This window comes from Pteropus vampyrus, unplaced genomic scaffold, assembly GCF_000151845.1.
Source record: "Pteropus vampyrus isolate Shadow unplaced genomic scaffold, Pvam_2.0 Scaffold76, whole genome shotgun sequence".
Taxonomy (NCBI): domain Eukaryota; kingdom Metazoa; phylum Chordata; class Mammalia; order Chiroptera; family Pteropodidae; genus Pteropus; species Pteropus vampyrus.
Window position 1 is genome coordinate 1,213,047 of NW_011888857.1, and position 21,814 is coordinate 1,234,860.

The following is a 21,814-nucleotide window of genomic DNA, read 5'->3' on the forward strand; positions in this document are numbered from 1 at the left end:
GAGCTGAACTTGTTGGCTAAATTGTTTTTGAATGAATAGCTCAATATTGTCTCCTTTTTTGATAAACTGTTTGCATTCAGATGCATAATACAAATAACCACATTCAGTAAATTAATTAAGATTCTTTGAAGGTTTCATTTTGTGTTCTATTCATTCAGGGGACCTATTAAGTTGAAAGACAGCTCAAAATGTGGCACTTTTTTGAGACATACCAAAGTGACTTTGCAACTAAGATAGTCAGTTGGTAACTTCTACTTTAAAAATATTACTGTCCTGAGTATTCTTTTTCTTTTATCTGTAGCAAGAACTCAGATTTCAGGAGAAATCTCTGGCCCTTGGCAAGGGACATTCTTGCTTGCTGCCTGTTTCTAAAGCTAGAATAGCCATCCATTTTAGGACAAATGCAAGTCTGTATATATGATATCTAAAGCACATGGATCTCTTTTCAGTCAAATGCACAGAACAGTCATACTTGAGACAATGGCAGATTCATTACTATTTATTCTTTCAACAAAGTTAGTGAGCACCTAATTTATAAGATGTGCTGTATATTATAGAGTGTTAAGATAAATGAGAATGACCTTTGGAAAAGTTTATAATCTAGTAGGTTAATATGGATGTTTATGACTACAAATGAGAAAGGAAAATTTAAGTCTTAGTTCTATTAAGTTCTTTTTAAAACCCTTTTTGAAAGAGTTGAGAGTCCAAGGGATACATAATTTTGATCTATGCTCTAATCATATGTCTCATTAAACCACCAGAAATATAGTCTACATTAATATTGTTTTCTATAAAAACACCTTGGCTGAATTATGACTTTTATGTTGCCATTCAAGTGCAGAGTTTGTTTTAAGGGTCATATGGATTATTTGTCAAGAAATTTAAGATTAATAAAATACCCACAGAAAACATTTCTTTCCACAAAGCTAGCCAAAATCAACTTGTTAGTATGTTACAATCTTTGCAAACTTGTTCTTCTGAACAGTTCCATTGACATGGTTCCAGTTTGTTGGAAGTATAATAGCTTATCCCATTTCAAAAAAAGGACAGCCTTATATTGCCTCCAAATCAGAGAATTTAGTGTTTTAATAGCCTTCAACTCTTAGCAAGAATAGCCTCAAGAAATGACTGTTCTGAATACTGTTCCTTTATTTTTTGTAAAATCTCTGATGAAGAATGGTATCTTTTATTTCCTTACATAAGTATCCTTCTTGTATATTTTTCGTTGATTTAGTTGTTCAGCAAAATTTTGTCATATCTGGCAAACTAAATTTTATTAGTTAATGATTGCCATGTAATTAATCATAATTCATTTTTTGACTTGGCTGCCAAAAGGTTTAGAACTTATTTTAATTCTTATATATAGCAATAACTAGGTTTCTGATTTAACCATCATCTTTCTTTTATATTTATGGCTTTTGATATTATTGTGGTACATACATCTTTTATTATAAGTAACATCAAACTTTTTCTGAAACTAGGTATAGATAATAAGTCAATATATTAAATCCTTTCAAATGTGTGTTAGTCTATGGAATTCACTTATTCGTTTTACCAGAAAGAGCATATTGTTCTATTTGGTTGAGACATTAGTCCTACATTTTTGTCTCCTTTCCACTTTTAAAGATCTTTTTTATTCTTCTAATACATATAGATTGTTACTTCCATGAAGCATGCCAATTTATTTAGTTCTTGTAGTGTATATTTGGGCAGCTTTTAATATTTAATTTGGTAGTGTCTTCTGATATTTCTCTTCAAATATCAGTCTTTTTGACTATATTGTAAATTATCTTGGTTATATAGTTTATATGCTGTAATTCCTCAATACATTGAGCTCCAGGGAAACATAAAGGATCTTTCTACCTTTTGAGTGCTCTAGGGTCCATCAATACTGGCTGGACAGTAAAATTTACTTAGTTAATTTTGTGGTATTTACATGAATTGCTTTTCCAGAGATTTGGTTCTAAAAATTTGGACACAGAAGTAACACATACTAGATACAGTGAAAGAATATAATTCTTACAGAATTATCAGAAATTTTAGAATCTTCTAATAGCTTTTCCATCACTCTCATTATTGGATTCTAACCCACACATGTCAGTCACAAAGGTTCTTTAAGTCGATAAATGTATAGTAAAGATAAAGGGTGTGGCTTTAAGTTGCTTTATAAAAGTATTGTAGCAATGCCATGCATGTGTTTATGCTTAATGAATAACACTAACATTTTGATTTTTTTTCCCACAGAGGTGACATTGTAATTGCAAAAAGCCCAAGTAATCCAAAATCAAATATTTGTAAAAGAGTAATTGGCTTGGAAGGAGACAAAATCCTCACCAGTGGTCCATCAGATTTCTTTAAAAACCATAGTTATGTAAGTAATATTTCAAATATATTATTCATTGGTATGATAGTTTATTAACATTAATTGAAAATACAAAAGAAAATAACTTATTTATGTTTCAAATATAAGTTAAAGTGCTGTATTCAGTAGAATTTAAGTATGTTTAAATTAAGAACCATTTGGCCATTTTATGTTTTAGTTACTTTTAAAATTGTATATAAACATCTCAGTAATAATTGTTCCAGGCAAGATTCACCAATGGATGTCAAAATATTGGTCAAAAGTTTGAGGAAAAATAGTATATTTGCATAGTCTCAAAGTATCTCTCCCAAAAATCTCCCGATATATATATTTAAAAAAAGGAAAAATGGTAACTACATAGAAGAGGAAGCTGGCAGATACCACCCTGAGTGATCAAGGTTAACCACCAATAACAAGACATCCCAACATAATGTAGCCCCTGAACTGAAGCACTGAGAAGGGCATATCACTTTTGTGATATTCTTGCAAAAGAAGATATAACATTTAGTCTAAGCATGAGAAAACATCAGACAAACCGTAATTGAGGGTCATTCATGCAACGTAACTGATCAGTAATCTTCAAAATGTCAAGATCCTAAAAAAACAAGAGAAGACAGAATTGTCAGAGACTGGAAAAGACAAAGGAGACATGATAGCTGAATGCAGTTTGGGATCCTTAGAAAGTTTATCAACTGACTTATTAAAGGAAAATCTGGTCAAATCAAATAAGCTTGTCATTTAGTTTTTAAAAATCCTACTTAAATTTTTAGAATAGAAATTGTATATACCTTTGGTATAGTCAACTTGCCTATCCACTTTGAAAAAGAGCAAGAGCAGTGGAATGGGAGCATGAAGAGCAGCTGTCATGTGTTACCTCCTTTCACCAATCACAGGGTTGCTAGGTGGGGGAAGGTGGCCTTTTGTTTACACAGCCTATACTTTTCTTACTTTAATTATTATTACTTAATTTTCTACTTTTATTTAAAATGTCTATGTCACTATAAAATTATAACTGTTACATCTATTAAGTAACTTTACCTCTATCTTCATCTCCAATGTAAGCATATAATTAAGAGTTAAATTGTCTTCATCATTGTAAAGTTATTTTGAACTATAATACCTTCTGATTGCCCTATAAGTAAATTTGGTCAATAGACTATTACAAAATCAGTATGTCATTTATTTACCATTTGTAACAGACTATAGTTCAGCTATGCAAATGTTTTTGATGTTTATTATTACAATGTTAAACATGCTAGTGATTGTTAGCTGATGGTAATTATGTTGAAGATGATAGTATGGTATCAGGAAACCTATTTTTCTATGGACTTCATCAGGGATACTATATCCTTTCATTCTTCAAAAATGTCATATTTGTACATAATAATTTCATCTTCATATGACTGTTATAATTTTATGACACATTCTAGTCACTTCTGAATTGCCTTAGCATTAGTATATACTCGAGACCAGAAATAGTTTTGTCAACAGAGAGAACAGTAAAACATATAAATGATAGCATCTATACTGGTCATTATTCTTGATTTCTTTTTAAGAGTTATTAGAGGAGAAACATCAGGACAAAAGGATTTAGATAAACTGCTAAGTAATTAGAAAAGACTACCAGAGGACTGTTAGGTGTTTATTTTTTGAACATTTTATTTTAAGGAAAACATTCATCGAATTTTTATGTTTGATGAATGAATAAATTAGAGGATAATGCCATTTTGTTCTGGGTATATTCCACTCACTTTGGCTTGCATGTTCATAAGTATACAAACATAATTATAATAATGTTGGCCAACACTTAATGTATTTACTCTGTACCAGACACTTTTGAAATTCTTTACAAACAAAGGTTAATTTATTCGGTCATCACAACAGCAACCCAATGATGGTAAGTAGTAAAAGTATTTGACAGATGGGAAAACTAAAAACAGGGAGGTTAAATAAATTGTACCATTTCAAACTATGAGAAAAGCAGTTGGAATTTAAACACAAGTAACCTGGCTCCATCCAGAATCTGTACTCCTCACCATGCCACTACTTCTCCCAACATATCCTCTACTTATTATTATTTCTACTCTCATATCATCAGATTGTACTTCCCTTAAAATATATTTGTCTTTATTTTTAAAAAGAAAGGGCACTGTTTCTGATCAGGGGCAGTACTGGTTGTGAAACAGAAGCTTGTGAGTTTTGAGGGCTCCTCTCCCCGCCAAGTTTTCTAGGCTGGGTTTTTCAAGCCATAAGAGTTGTGTTGCTGTTACAAAACCACTTCAGCAAATGCGTTTCATTAATCAAGGTGATTTATAACAAAAATTCTTCCAATTTTGGAACAGTCTGAAGAGATATCCAAACTGTTTTTGTAGGGTCTGCCCCTCTAGAGTGTTCCCATTTTTAGCTGTCTCAAAAGCACCCTGATGCTGTATTTTATGAAATGAGTTTCTTCCCCTTACCTATGCTTTTAGAAAAATCGTTGTTTATAAGATGAAGACATTATTGTTCAGATTTTGATTGAACTGCACAGTAAAGATGATGCATATTAAATATGTTTTGAATTCCAGGCAAAAAACATTTATTCTCTAAATATGTGCTTCAGAAAGCAAAACACAAAAATTGTCATTTGGAACCTAGAATATAGAGTTTAGCATATGAAAGAAATAGCATTGTTCCTAAGTTGGCAAAAAACTATATAAACAGATCATTGATTAAGAGATGTGGAACCATTTTATTCATTCCAGAGTTCTAAAAGTCTATGTGGCAAGCAACACTTAGGAACTATGATTTATTTTTTACATTATGCAGTTGAAACTAAGCAGTCCCTAGCAAGGTTCTGTTGCAGTGGGTTTTGCTTATTTTATTTCGATGTTTGAGGCCAGTAATTCTCTCCTTGGGTTATGGGCTGAGCACTGGCTACTAGGATATGAGTTTAATTTGTGACTCACACAAATTGTGCTTAGCTCCAACATCTCGATTAGCTTGCCTTCCTCTACTACAGGAATTCCTCATTTTGCTACTAGAAGCCACTAATTTGCCTAAAATAATTTAGTTGGAAGTAGAAACATTTAGCACATAGGAAATACATAAAATGAACTGGCATTCTCGTCTTGATTTGCACAGTAGGCAAAATGCAAAGTAAAAAAAAAATTTAATGTAGGGGATATAGGTCCAAGACTCATGAAATGTAGTAAAATTTTATTATAAAGCTAATGAAGAGTTGAACAAAAACACTTTATCTTTCTGAGGATAACATTGTTTTATAGTCCATAGCTGGGATTCTAATCCGTAGTGTAACCGTGGTACAGTTAGGCATTTTGAAATACAAGTTCCTGTCATAGACTTGCTAGAAAATCTCTGATCTAAACAAACTCCTTTTCCACATCCTCCTATAGGAAAGAGATGTACATACTTACTGACTCCACTCTGACCTTCATGTTCCCTCTTGAACTCATTCCAGTTAGGCTTTGGTCCTCATCACTTCATTGAAACAGTTCTTATTAGGAGTCCCCAGTGACTTCTTTGTTGTCAATCCAGTGATCAACTTTCAGTCTTCATTTTACTTGATCAGTTGTTGGTATTTGAAATAGTTGTTCTTGAAACCTGATTTCCCTAGATTTTGGGACACTGCTCTCGGTCAGTTTTCTTACTATCTTTCTGCTGCTGCTGAGTTTCCTTTGTTGGTTTCTCCAAACATTGGAGTTACTAAGGGTTCATATTTTAAATTTATTCTCTTGTTTATATACACTCACACTTTATGTGACTTCATCCTGTCCCATGGTTTTAAATATTGTCTAACTTAACTCCCAAATTTATATCAACCACAACTTCTTTCCTGAACTCCAGAATCATATATCTAAAATCTGTGTAAGGTGTCCACTTTAGTATATAAAGATCACCTCAAACTAATCATGTCCAAAGTAAACTCAGCACGTCCAAAACTAAACTCCTGATTTTCTTTCCCTAACTGGCTCCTCCCACTTTCCCATCACAGTAAAGGCAACTCAGTTCTTCTGCTTGCTTAGATCATAAACCTTGGCGTCATCCATGACTTTCTTCCTCTTCCACGCCACATCCAGTTCATTAGCAAATTGTGATGAAGCTTGTAAATATTATCAGAATTGGACCACTTCTTGCCACCATCGCTGCTACCATCTGGGTGCAAGACAAATTCATCTCTCATTTTCTCGCAGTAACTTCTGAACTGCTCTTTCTGCTTATACCTTTCCCATATACCTACCCTCCACTGATGATTTTCTAGATAGTAGCTGAAATGAACTTTTTTAATAATGATACTTTTTAAGAGTAATAATATCACTCTTCTGCTCCAAGATCCCAGTGGCTCCCCATCTTACTTATAATAAAAGCCACAGGCCTTAGGATGTCTTACAGGACCCTACATTATTCTTCCTGCTGCCTATTAAATTGGAATTATAAATTAATTATATAATTATAAATTAAAGTTATATTGGAACACAGGCATGCTCATTTATTTATATGTTTTCTGTGGCTGCTTTCACTTTTCAGCAGAGTTGTGTAGTTGTAACAGAGACTATATGGCTTGCAAAGCTTAGGCTATTTTACTGTCTGGCCATTTACAGAAAAAGTGTGCTGACCGTTGCTCTAGAATAGAAGGTTCTTGATGGCAGGGATTTGTTTTGATCACAGATGCCCCAGCACCTAAACTTTGATTTGGCATCTAATTGGTACTTTAAAAATACTTAAAAGTGGACAAAAGTATATATGAATAGAGTCTGACTATGTTTTTTTCTGGCTTCTAGTCTACTTAGTTTCTTCTGCTAGTTTCTATTGCAAACTTGCTCTCAAGTAAATGCATTGTGTTACTATTTTTCAGTATGATAGGAATTCCCGTAGTTCACTGCACTGTAGGCTGCTGCTGAACTGGCTAATCTGTGGTCATTCTAGTCTTCATAGAAGACTTGAAAGTTAAGCTACCATCCATAATCGCAGGTGAAAGCTGTAGAAAATATTGGACTGTCCCGCTATTACTTTGTACCCGGACAACAGAGTGCTGACTAAACGTTTCTTTTCCCAAATGACTTCTCCTTGGACTGAATGATATCTTTCAGTCCTTTTATTAAGCAGACTAAAAATTCACCTGGCTCTAAAGTGATCTATCAGTCTAGAATAGTGTGAACTTGGCCTAGACTAAATCTTCTAAAGGAATGGTAGAACTGTAGAACCCCTGGACCTGCCTTGATGTTATTTTGAAGGCAGGTTTGGTGCTGCAGAAATGCTATGGTGGTTTTCTTATGATGAAGGCTAACTTGCCCTTGCAACATGTAGCGCCTACTAATTAGGTTGTGAAGTAATGAGGATTTTCTGAATTTCAGTATAAATGCATGTACCTTTTGGACATATTTAACTATTCTACAGGTATTTTGTTTTGATCTTTTTATTGGTTGGCAGATTAATGATGGGTACAGTTGTTAACTTTAGTAGGTAAACTACTCCTTTAAATGTAAACCTCTGCTTTCCAGTGGTTTTTCATTGCAAAATAATCATTTTTTAAATCTGCCAAAATTAAAATTTTATTTATTGAATTTTAGTTTCTCAACCATAGCAGCCACTCTGTATTGAAAATTGACATGTTTAATAGAATATGATTATGAAGATTTCAGTGTATTCCTATAGATCATAAAGACTGTTATGATCTATAACAGTCTTTTGCTATTGTTAAAGAAACATATCTGTAGTTATTAGAAAAATATATTTTTACTTTTATTATTGACCTATCAAAATAACAAGCTCTTTAAAAGCTTTTTGGTTCTTGATACCATAGATTCCAGTGTTACACACAAAAGGTGAAATGTTGTTAACCAAATGATGGTCTGTTACCACAGTAGAGTGATGGTAGGTGAATAAAAAATGTAGTATTTCTTACATTTTTCTTTTTGAATTGTAGAGTATGTTAATAACAATGTCATTATTGTTATTGGTGGAAATGTAAGAAATAGAGACAATTTTAAGTTTCAGAAAGAATCAGTTAAATGTTCTCCAGATGCACTGGTAGTATAGTGTTCTTAAAAGAAGAACTTGGAAATGGGACAATATGCCAGTAATAAAGCTGTTTTATAGTGTATTGGGACATATTTAAATAAAACTGATTGACAAACTGAAAAAAAAAAAAATCTCACTAATTCAACAGCATTGGAAATGGTCACTTTATATAGTTAACACTAATAGCCCCTTAATGTGTACTGTGTATTTTAGGTTATAGTTCAAATCCTTGAATATCCTAATGCTGTTTTTCTGTTTGTTTAAATGTCATTTACTTTAGCTAAAAGTCATAACCATATGGCCTTCTATTACCGCTTGTATTATAAACAGAAAAAGTACTTCTTTGTAGGGAGAGGAATCATCATATTGAAAGGGCTTGTTTACTATAAGCTGCTGATACACTAAATCCTTATGTCATTTAAATAGAAGAACTACCTAATAATGTCACTTATTACAACAAGGATATCTAAACAAAGGACTTGCTTTTTGCAGACTATAGTGATAAAAACCTGTGCTTCACATCCATTTCTCAGCAACGGCTCCCAGGTTAATCAATCATGGCATACTGCTAATGCCTTGATTGCAGCTGATATAGAGGAAATATGTTTACTCTTTTGCTAAAGTGAAGTTCATTGCGGAGATGACGTGACTTTTTCATCCTATAGTTAACACAGTTCTGAAGATAAATTTAACTTATTGTTTGCAATTCTGAGGTGGTTTTCTTCTGATGGTAACACTCAAGAATCGTCTTTGAGGTTCCCACAGCTTAAGTATTTTCTGATGTGTTTGCTAAACATTTTCAGAATAAGTTGATCTTAGTTTAACAATGCGGTTTACACAATTTTATTTTGTAGAAATGTGTTTTATATATGTTTGAGTATATATATGCATGTATGAAGATCAACATTTCTACTGAAAGATTAGCAAGTCTTCCTGAAACTAATGTGTTATGCTCATCTAAAAATATTTAACCACTCAAAGTTGGAAAGTCAGTGCTATTGGTGTGAATCTAGGGAGGCAGTTGTGCAATTCGGTAAAATGCAAATATTTATTTGCAAGTTATGAGGTCTCTATATTTTAAGATTGCCTAAAAGTAACTGGGAAAAATTAAGACCGAAATTGTAATGCCACTCTTCAATGTAAGCATCTGAAGCAGACTCCAACTCTGATAGTAGTAAAAAGAATATATTCTGAGTGTCATGTGGCTTCTTAATATGATATAGTAGTCTGCCGGAAAGTTGCTGTTGACTAGGTGAAATATGTTCAAATGTCTTTTGAAATAAGCAACTAAAGGAAGTTCTTTGTTACCACTTTGGGTAACTAAAATTCTGCGGGTTTCTGTAACGCTTACTGTTAGTCCATAAAAGCTTTCTCATTCTACTAAACTACTCTCTACCTAAAATAAGATTGGAAAAGAGGAATAACAGAATAAAAGCAGGTATGCATGTTATAAAACAGTTGAAGATAAATTGGCAAGAAAATATTGGCAATGATACAAGCCACTGTACTGCTACCCTAGATATGTGAGAGTGCTTTCCTCCTGGATTAGAATTTTCATAACTTTTAATTTTTAAGGAAATTTAAGAATCATTTAGTTTGGCACAGCTAGTACTTGCATGCCCACTAGACATACTTGCATAGCCAACAGGAAAGGAAGCTGAGTACTTAAAACTATAGAGTGAGTACTTTAAAATTCTAAGGTCAAGTTAAGATTCTGATCTACTTCCTATACATTGTGTGTATGAACCATTAGAGAAGCCTTATGTCTTCTGAAGACACTTGAAATTTGACCCAACTTCCCTGTGTAAAGAAAGTCAAAGTAGATCTAAGGACTAAAGATTGATAAAGGATCTAAAGATTGATATGGACTTCTCACCCTCGCTGCAAGTGTACCTAACCCAAACCAATTTCAGGCAATTTTCTTAAAGAGGCTATGCTTCAGAAGCAGCTGGAACCACCACACTTGGGGTATGGGATGGGAAAGATGATTTAAATGGCCTTCAAGAGGCTACAGTGGTGGCTAAAATTTTCCTGACATTAACTTTCCTTTTACTTTTATTTATTCATGTATTCATTAATTTCACATTTATTGAGCACTTTCTTGAGGGCCACCAGCACCATGTTGAGGACAAGTCCCTGCTTGCAGTGCTGTCCAATAGAACTTTCTGCAATAATGGAATATTCTGTATCTGCACAGTCCAGTATGGTAGCCACTAGGTACATGTGGCTACTAAACACAGGAATCATGGCTAGTATGTGTGAGGAACTGAATTTTAAATTTTATGTAATTTGTAAAATTAAATAGCCACATGTGTGCCTAGTGGCAACCATATTGAACAGTTTTAGGAGCTTGTAGTCAAGTTGGAGGAACAAACAAGGAATTACAATATGGTGTAACAGAATTATATACAAGATACTATGGTAAGACACAAGAGGATATTTATCCAGACTGAGGTGGATAGGATTATTCCAGACTGGGGAGGTAAAGCCTGAGTTGAAGTTTTAAAAGATAAGGAGGCTGTAGCCAAAGCAAGCAGCATATTCAGGTCTAGAAAGGAGAGTACAGCATTATGCTTTGGGCAACTGCCAAAAGTAAGTCCTTATGTCTCGAACATATAGTAGGGAGAGTTGAGTAGTAAAAAGAGGAAAAAAAGGTAAACAGATCTCAGTTCCTTGTATGTCTCTAGCAGAGGAATAACATTATTACACTTAGTTTTTAAAAGATCACGCTGATATAAGTATAGACTAATAGAAGATGGTTTGGAGTAGGAGAGACTGGAGACATAATTGAGATAATATTAAGAATGGAAAGCATTATAGAGTTTGGAGAAAGATTAAGGAAATATCTAGGCAGGATTGGATGCTGGAAGAAATGGAACTGAAGGGCTTAAAATTGACTCAAGTTTCTGGCTTTAGCAGTAGGGGTCATAGTATATTAAAATAAGGGATTCTGGGGTGAGATGTTAATTTGGGAAATGGAGAGAAGATATATTCAGTGTTTGAGTATTATAGAATCCTACCTAATAAGCCTAAGGTAGATGCACTTTAATACAATAGCAATTAAATTATTATAGGAAATGGAGAAAAACAAATGCTTTCTCAGAATGACATCTGGATGCTATGCTATTACTTCCTTGATGTCCACAGTATATTTCCATGATCTCCACAGTATATTTCCATGATTGATCAGCCTTCGGAGATCAGTCTTTTTAAATATCTTTAGCTATTCTCTTTGTATCTTACATCATCACAAAAAATGTCATCTGTTATCCACTTGCCTATTTTGCAATTTTGTATTCACAAAGCTAGATTTCATTCTAAATAACTTTCAGAGTATGGCACCTTAGAGTTGTAGTTTTGATGAATAAAACACAAGTAGGAGAATGTCCATCAAAGAAAAATATGCAACACAATGTCTTTTTATAAGGCATTAGTAATATGAAGTACAAAATGATCTACATATTTTAATCATTTCTTTTTTTTGGAGTATGGACTCTTTTTACCCCTGATGGTCTATTTCTAATACTGTTTCAGTTAGTTGTAAGTCAATTTTCAAGCCAATCTTTTTAGAAGCATTTATGCATAGAGGCCACAAGAAATAGTAAAGAGCTACAGAGATTCATCAATAGGAATAAATCCACATAGAGATGAGTTATGACTTTGGGAAGAATAATTTGAGGACCTCTTCAACATTTAACACTCAAAATTTTGGTGGAAACATATTAGTACATATTTCGTACAGTATGTATCTGATTTCCCAACTATTGAGACTTTCTGAGAGCATGGGAAAACTCTATTAACACTATATTCTGCTAGTCTATGAAATAACCTGTGTTTCATTAAATTAGGCTCATGTTTTGGAATATGAGAACCAGATTCTGTATCAGGTTACATTAAAATGAAAATAGAGACGTAAGATGCTCCTTTTAAATACTAATCTAAAAACAGAGCAGGTAACATTGTTTTATAAATAGAACAAGAAAAGAAGTCAGCAAAATAATCCATTGTCCTGTGAAAAAAAATCTGTAGGAATGAGACATTAGTATCTAATGGCTAGGACGGAAGGGCCTACTTACTGGCTTCAATCACAACCTTTTCCCCCTTCCTCTTGACTAGCTGGTAGATGGTTCTGAAGAAGTAAATGCTTCATAAGGGAAAGCCTAAGCATTAAGTATTTAATAAGCATTGCTTGATAAAGATGCCTATTAAAAGAATTAAAATGTTAGTCTTTAGTACATTTGGATGACTTGGTCTTAAAACTGAATTTCATTAAATCAGTTAACATAATTAATATGGCAGCTATTCACAATTAATGTACATTTTAAATTATATTGGATTCAATTCAAAGTCTTGGCTAATACCAGAACTGTATAGTTGAATACAGTATAAAATGACCAAAAACATAAGCAAAGTAAAATTGCAAAGCACATTTGCAGATTTCTAAGTAGACTGCATAGGAAAAGCAGGAACAAAGAAAGCCCAGAAGGCATCATTCATACCAGCATCTGGGGCAACTGCTAATATAACAATAGCTACTACGTAGTGAGTGCTTACTGGGTGCTGGAGCCTTATGTGTTATTTCACTCGGTTCTCAAAATATTTTTGTAAGGCATTTATTAGTCCCAGTTGTACAGAGGAGGTTTAAATAACCTGTCCAACGTGCTTAGTAAGTGGCAGAGCTACAGTTTGGACTCAGGACTATGACTGTGGACTATATCTTTGAGTACTATGCAAATAACCCATCACAGAGTCCTATTCAGAGTGGATGGTATTGAAAACTTGGGAAGAAGATGAAGTAACTTAGCTTGAAAAAGCTATGAGAATGAGCAAGTCAAGTCTTACACTAATATCTAAACCTACTCAGTAGGGAGGTGCTCAATAATAGAACTTGTTAGTAAAAAAGCATTCCCCATCATTACCCCACCCCAGTGCTGTAGGTGTAGCCTACTGGAACTTCTGTGTAAATTTTTCTTTGTTAATAATTGGCTATGAACCTAAGGTGACACCATTATTAAGTAGGGAAGGATAATAACAGTCTCCAGGAATGATGCAGTTAGGGTAGTAATAAGTCAGAATTTAAATGGGGGAAAAAAAGAGCAGGACCGCATACATAGAAATAGTGCCCATTGAAATAATCATGTGTTACTGTTGCATACCTGATCCTTTGTCCTGTTAATCCCTTTGTCATGCATCTAGCATTTGGGAGCACCTCTATCAGGACTCCAGAAATTCCACTTAGGTAGACAAATGTGAGTAAGAAGTTTTGGCAAGGAGAATATCAACGAAAATAGAAGATTAATGAAACTGTTCCTTGAATTTTGCTTTCATAGATACCTAAAACTGACACTTGAGACACTCCCATTTTTAAAAATTAAAGATTAATAACATGTTTTCAGCTTTTGTTCTTAAAAGCTCTTTACTTGATTGCCTCCTGGGGGTTTAACGCTTCACTTTTTTGACATATATGTCTTTGTTTATAGCTTTTGTTGGTGTTATAGGAAGGGTAAACTCCAACAGTTATTTACTGGTGCTGTTTCTAATTTTGCTGTTGCATGAGTCAAAAAAAAAAAAATACTGAGTTTTATGAAGTCCTCTTAGAACTATGTAATTAGTAAATTATTTCATTTTCCAAATTCTCTCCATTAGTTTGTGTGCATATTATCTTACCATGGCTACATTTTGGTTATATGTGATAAGCAGAATATGCATTAGCTACAATAGATAATAATTTGACTTGATCCCACTTACATGGAACATAGTAACATAAATAAACATCATTTGAGTATAAATTATTAGACTGCAATGACATTTTATGAATGAATATTCATTACATGGACTTTTTCCTGGGCACAGACATTATGTATTTTATATTTCACATTTATCATTCCATGAAACACAAAACAAAATCTTTAAAATATATGTGGAAAATGAAATACTTTTAAGATTAAAGTGTTACTATATCACTTCTGTTTGGTTTTGTCAAAAAGAAACAAGGCTTTCTGATTGCTTTCATAAAATGTGTATGCCTCTCCTTTTCTTATATAATTCAAGAAAAGGAAAAAATGCCAAAAAAGGATTCCAAAAACTTTGCCCCTCTCCTTGCCTTTATGATTTTTGTTTAATAACTATGGTTTCCCTTTCATATGTAGCCATTTTAGAAGAACCATTAAAGAGGCATGAGCAGTAGCAGGGACAGTACCCACCAGGCTTTTGCTGTTATTATAAAATATTTGGCAAACAAAAGGTTAATTAAAAAATCAGATCTTTTATTAGGCTTTTCTGTTTTTTAAAAGGTCAAAAATACAAATCTTACTCTGCAGTAAGAAGTTTTTCTAACTTGGATATTCTTTGTGTAATCAAATAAATGAGTTTGATTATAGTTTAGTAAATGTGTTATTTGATATTGTGGACTCTTTCATCAGATTTCACTTGAATCAAGAAAGGTAACACCTGTGGGTTGGTTCACAAAAGCCTCTTTTGTTAAATGGACACCCGCAGGCCATGAGGCAATTACATTTGTTGCTTGTACTATAAAGGAGCCACTTAACTAGACCTCTGTAAGTATCGCTGAGAACTAGAGGCTTGATTCTTTTGTCCAGCTTTGAGATTAGGTTTTATCATAGCTCAGGAAGTAAACCTCTGACGTAGAAAGGAAAAACAAGAATGATTTAAGGGTTCTTTTAATGCTTTAAAATTTAGCCCTAAAGTTAGCTGTATCTGAGACCCTGGGAAAATTCTGATTTGAGCAAAAGTACAATGTTCTAGGTGGCATTCATTATAAAGACATATTTGTATATTCTTATTTAGTCTCTTGGATTCATTCCAGTTCTATGGAACATTTACAAAAGTATAAAAACGAAAAGTAATCTAATAAAAGTTTTGGTTATGAGAAATAATGAACAAAGATATGGAATTGGGGATTTCCATTTTTGCTGTTTGCAAAACATTATAAATGCATTTATTGGAGTCCTACTACAGTTAGAAAGTTACGGTAGCTTTTTAAAAATATATTTAAATATATTTAAAAATATATTAATCTATTTTGTTAGTTTTTTTTAATACTACTACTATAGAATTTTCTCGTTTGAATTTTCAATTTTGTGATAGCCAGTTGGTTAATCCAACAGATAATAACTGTGTTTTGAGTTAGAAAGAAAATTTTTGTTCTATTTTTTGTCTCATTCTATACCAGAAAGGCCAGGTTTTAAGTTTCAAACCCATACCAAAAATGCGTTGTACTTTGCTTATTTAAATAAATGAGTTCTTAGCTAGACTAATATTTTAATTACTCAGAGACTGGTGACAGTACTCTTCACTGCAGTCATTTACTTGTACTATACAAAGAAGCAGAGCCTGCTATATGGATTGGAATTTAGGTCTCTTTCCATACTACTAATTTTTTTTTTATATTCGATAAAGTTCTTCCTAACCTGAATGGTGATGGACAGTGTTCTCTTTTTAAAAAGTACAAGTATCACTAAAAGGGCTAGGGATATTAAAACATTTACATGTATGTGTATGTGCATATATATGTATATGTATTTAAAATGTCTAATACCTACTTGCCACAAAAATGTACATTTTGAAATATATAAAAAATGTTTCCTAGGTTTTCTTTAAACATTTATATACACTGCCCTGTAACTTACTTTTTTCACTGACATTATATTGATATAAATCTTGCTATTAGTTTTTAACCAGTTGTTTGTTATTATACAAATAAACTATTTAACCTCTGCTTGAGGAATATTTATACTCTTGCTATTTTGGTGATACAGGCAGTACCATAGCGAACGTCTATGTTCCTACATAATTGGAAGCTGACTGTGGCAAAAATTTTCTGGAGATTTTGATAGGGAAGGGGTAAACAAAATCATATAAGGGATGCCACTAAAGGAGATGCCAAAGGCACACTTTACCTCCATCAAAACTTTTAGTTCTCACCAAAAGGGTTCTCTTCATATTGTTATGAAGTGTGCTAAAAATAATAATAAAGACTAAAAATTAGATAATTTGAACCTCTTTATCTGGCAGTGACAGAGTAAGTGGTGCTTAACTTCCCTCCTGCCATAAAGAACTAGAAAATTAGACAAAATATATGAAACAACTATTTTCCGATAGTGCACAGCAGGCAGTATTAGATCCCAGAGAGAAGGGAAACAAACCAGGCAAACCCTGAATTGCCCCAGCTTCTGCCTTAAGGCAGTTTTCAGGAAGCAGGAGGAGGGAAAATTCAAACAAAACAGTGGTCTTGCTCAATTTAGACAGAGATTAGGGTTGAGGGAAGTTTAAGTGGTTGGAATTTGTGGCTCAAACCACCAGGGAGAACAGAGCAACACAATGATCTCCAGAAATCTATGTAGGTATTCTCTTGGTTTTTAGGCTAAATGCGTACTAAATTGTGCTTGCTTATGGTGAAACGTAGAGACCGCACAAACAGCTAGTGGGGAGCTGAGCACTTCCCAGAGCTCACAGAGCTGAGAGCCATTTAAATTCAGTGGAGACCCCAGAGTATTATGGCTTAGTGGCAGAGCTAAAGTAGCCCTTAGTGTACTGTGTGAGATAGACTCAACCTAAGAAGCTTAAAGACGGCTTGAAAGGAATAAGCTGATCCACAGCTAAAGTAACTGCCTCTTCCAAAACTGACTAAAGAAAAATTCACTCAACAAATGAATGTCCATCCAACTCAGTCACAAATTACTAGATATGTGAAGAAGTAGGAAAATGTAACTCATAACTAGATGAAAAATCAGTTAAAATAGATTCAGAAATGACAGATAATGGAATTAATAGATGTGTACTCTAAAACACCAATTCTAAATATTTTCAAGGATCTAGAGGATGAACACAATGAGGAAAGATGTGGTAAATATGAAAAAGAACCAAGTGAAATTTCTAGAGCTTAAAAATACTTTGTATGATCTTTGCAGTAGGTCAGAAACTACAAAAGAGAAGATCCCAGACTGGGAGAAAATATTTGCAATACCTGTCAAAGAACTTGTACTCAAGTATATAAAATACTCTTAAGATTAATAATAAGAAAAACCACCCATTTTTAAAATGGGCAAAATATTTTAACAGACACTTCACAAAAGATAGATAATAGGCACAAGAAAAATGCTCATCAGAGAAATGCAGATTAAAACCACAATGTGATGCCAGTAGCTACTAGAATAGCAAAAAATTTTACAAACTGAAAATACCACTGTTGTGGAGCAACAGAAACATCATACATTGCGCTTTGAAATGTAAGATGGTATAATCACTTTGGTAAAATTCAGGTTAAGCGTATACTCATGACCCAGATATTCTACCCCTAGGTATTTACTGAAAAGAAATAGATTTGTACATGAATGTTTGTAGTGTTTTATTTATAAGAGCCCAAAACGGCAAAAAATATCAACTGGTTCATGTATAAACGTTGTGATTTACAGTGGACTACTACTCATTAGTAAAAAAGAATGAACAACTTATACAACATGGATAAATCATAAAATATTGCTGAACAAAAGCTAGACACAAAATAGTATGTACTGTGTAAGTTTATTTATATGAAATTTAGGAACAAGTAAAACTAGTCTCTAGGAACAGAAAACATCACTAGTTGCCTGGGACTGAGTATCGGGGTGGGAGGTTGACTGAAACAGGAGGGAACTTTTTGGCATGATAGAAATGTTTTCCGTATTGATTGTGGTTGGTGGTTGCAGAGGTGTGTACATTTTTCAAAATTACTATCAAAACTTAAAATGAGTACATTTTACTGTATATAAAGTATAGCTCTGTAAAATTGATTTTTAGGTATATACCTTTACCCCTTACCAAAAATAATTATGTGTTTCAAAAGTGGAGCAATTTCAAATGTGAATTTTTACTGAGAAACTGAGTAATTGATTGAGAAGTAGGGTCAGCAAAGGTGACTGCTTTGATTTTAGAAGATCCATACTTAAAGGTTTTCCTATCAATACAGAAGCTCTTATTAAAGGCATTTCCCCTCCTTGATGTGTATACTTTATATCAAGCATTGAAGTCTGTGAGATGTAGAGGAATACCTTTAAATGGATGCATTTGTTTTATATGGGCTTCAGATAAGTAGGAGTTAGCATGTCTCATACTTCAACCTACTTCTATTAAATATCAATAGCAGTACTTCACAGGTTAAGGACCAGATGAGGTGTTTTTAAAATTATTACTGAATAAACCAGAAAGCCGTATATACATACAGGTTTGTGTTACTATTCCTCCCTTTTCGTTCCACCCCTTGCAATCAAGGACTAGATGTAGCTAGTCTGGGTCACACTCCTCCAAAGGCTTCCTGTGATATGTTCTGGGTTTCTCTTTGATTTCTTTTTTGTACTTGTTAATTTTATTATACCAGAGATAATACTTCATCACTTTATTTAGCTAATTTGGAAGAAACTTAGGTCATAACTGCCATAAAAGTGATGTGCTTTATAAAATTTCTATTTACTAATATAAGCTACCAGCAAATATTTGAGTTTCAACTTTGGTTTATATCTTCCTAAGTTGTTAGTATGTTGCCTTAGTTTTTTCTTCTTTTGCTTTTACGGGTGTCCCTAACTTGATGGTTTCATTTAACTATTCATATATATTACTTAATTAACTATTCATATATATTACTTATTTTTAGAACTCAGGAGCAAACACATATTAAGGAAATTTAAACATAAAAGACATTCACACTGTAACTTCTCCCAAGGATGTAAGTCAGAATATGTTAATGACACATGGACTTTTCAAGTACACTGTTTTGTTCTTCTTTTCGTTTATGAACTGAGATGTGCTCGTTTTTCCACTTAAGCAGTCTTGTGGTTCACTGCATGTAGACACTTTTCATATTGGTGTGAACTAGCCTTACCATTGGCCTTGGAACCTGGCTCCACTAATAAAAGTGGGTGATCTTATAGTATCTGATATGATTTCAAGAAACTTATGTCCTTTCTCTACAAATAGAGAAATTTAATTTTTAAGTGTATCTAAATGAAAATAATTACCTTGATTTTTGGCAAATATTTCTACATGATATAAGACAAAGTTATATAATCTCTGATGTAAAGTAAAATTAAAATTTTACATGCTTGTATAAATTTATTTTTTACAAAAGGTAATGGGGAAAGGAGGAATGAACAGACAGATCACAGAGGCTTTTTAGGGCAATGAAAATACTCTGTATGATACTATAATGATAGATACATGTCATACATTTGTCCAAACCCATAGAACATACACCACGAGTGAACCTTAATGTAAACTCTGGGCTTTGGGTGATTATGATATTGATGTAGGTTCACCAAGTATAACAAATATACCATTGTGGTGGGGGCAGGAGGTATATCGGAAATCTCTTGTACCTTCCTCTCAATTGTGCTATGAACCTGAAACTACTCTAAAAATAAAGTTTTTAAAAAGTAATTTGTGACATTTAAAACACTGCAGTCATTTCTTATTAAACCCAGTATGATTATTTTTCTTCACATAAGGTTCTCAAGTAAGTCATAAGAACGCAGTGAAATAAATTCCTTCTGACAGATCATTTTGGACTGGTCAATAATTCACCTTTCTTGGGTAACAAAAATTATAAAAACTTTTAAAATGCAGTTTTAATGTCCAAAAAGGGCATTTTTTTAAAAAGTAACATGTTCTGTTCTAAATATGCTTCTCATTGAGTAAATATTTAAACTTATGTTATTTACCAGTTAATGTATAGGACATACAGGAACTAGGGTCTTTTCATTTAGTAGAAGGTTACCATCATTAATTTTACAACTGATGATTTTATAATAGGTCCTTCTAGTTCTTGATGGTCATCATTCAAGTATAATGCATTGAAGATATGGCCTGTACAAAGGCAGAACAGGGATCTTAATTAGAATTCTGACAAGCCCACTCCAATAAAATGATGAGATTATTTGTAATTGATGTCACAATCAATTACCATTTAGTTCATCATGAGCATTCTAATAGGTCTGGCCTTGGTACTGGCCCCAGGATGTTGCTGAGTGAGTGGCTGCCCTGCTTATGCTGTTATTGAGACAGGAGGGCACATTTTCAGTCAGCATCCTAATGGCCTCTTTTGAAGTCTATTAAATTAATGACCCTGTCACACTGTTTTGATCTCTTATAACCTCAGTTTGGGGTTTGTGTAACAAATTAATGATTGGGAACCATGTGGCAAAAAAGATAGGTCTTGTAAAAAGTTGAAACTTTATTACTAATTTTAGTTATTTTATTGTGCAAGAAATAAAAATAAAAGTGAAAATCATGGGGTTTGTATTTTATAAAAGAGAATTTTAAGACATTTCTCCTATAAGACATACTTTTTATTTATAGTATGCAATCTTTTTTAAGGGGCTGCTTTCTTCTTTAATTCTAGGTGCCAGTTGGTCATGTTTGGATAGAAGGTGATAATCTACAGAATTCTACAGATTCCAGGTCCTATGGACCTATTCCATATGGACTAATAAGAGGACGTATTTTCTTTAAGGTACTGTCTCCTGTTTAAATGTAGGCTTTCTTCTCTGAGCTGGGAAAAAAATCAGTTTCTTTCAAAATAAACTTTGAACTCCTCAGGCTGTCAGTGGACTTAACTGTTGCAATAACAGTTATGAACATGTTGGCTTTCATAGCTATAAACATATGCCTTCCCCCCATTGAGACAGGTCATTGAGAATAATTTTTTATTTGAATAATAAAGTTCAAACTACCTTAGTTATATAGTAAGAAGCCTTTATTTTGAATCTCCAAAAATTTCTCTCATACAACTTTTATAACCATGTTCATATCCTGGGAATATGTTAATATGCATTTGTAGAAGATCAGTCTAGGTTCAAACTACCTGTAATGCAGGGATATCTCAGTTAAGTGCAATGAGTAATGGACTTATCATGGTTGTAGTAAATATACGATTCTTAGGAAAGATTATTGTTCTCCATGGTTCCTGTTTTGTCACAACCAGTAAGGAGAAAAACATATAACACTTGGGGCTGTTGGATAAATTACAGAATTCTTTACACTTTAGCACATATTCAAGTACTTAAGATTGGTTAACTTTGAGGGTAGTTAAAGAAAACACACACACATACACACACATACACACATTACACATGTATACAGTAGACCCTTAAACAACACAGGAGGTAGGGTCACTGACCTCGCCGAGCAGTTCCAAGTCCACTAATAACTTTCAATTTCCCCAAAACTCATCTATGGTGTTGGGTACTGGTTCCAGGAATCCCAAAAGATACCAAAATCTGTGACTGCTCAAGTCTCTTGTATAAAATGGCACAGAACAGTGCATACAGTTGGCCCTCTGCATCCATGGATGAGAACCCGGGTATATGGAGGGCCAACTGTATATTTATTGAAAAAAATCTTCATATATGTGGACTCATGTACTTCAAACCTGTGTTTTTC

General features: G+C 33.4%; 2 protein-coding genes across 7 annotated transcripts in view; one reads left to right on the forward strand and one right to left on the reverse strand.

The window, feature by feature from the left end:
• The window catches only part of IMMP1L (inner mitochondrial membrane peptidase subunit 1), a 59,637-nt gene that overhangs the window by 33,703 nt on the left and 4,120 nt on the right, over positions 1-21,814 (forward strand). For all 6 annotated transcript variants that reach the window (XM_011362549.2, XM_011362553.2, XM_023532063.1 and 3 more), the window contains exons 5-6: positions 2,245-2,371; positions 20,775-20,885. In XM_011362549.2, the coding sequence (XP_011360851.1) occupies positions 2,245-2,371; positions 20,775-20,885 (238 nt within the window). The remainder of the gene's footprint in view (positions 1-2,244; positions 2,372-20,774; positions 20,886-21,814) is intronic.
• DNAJC24 (DnaJ heat shock protein family (Hsp40) member C24) overlaps positions 21,111-21,814 on the reverse strand; it is a 53,414-nt gene continuing 52,710 nt past the window's right edge. The window contains exon 7 of the transcript XR_002780951.1: positions 21,111-21,803. The gene's annotated coding sequence lies outside the window, so the exon portion shown is untranslated. The remainder of the gene's footprint in view (positions 21,804-21,814) is intronic.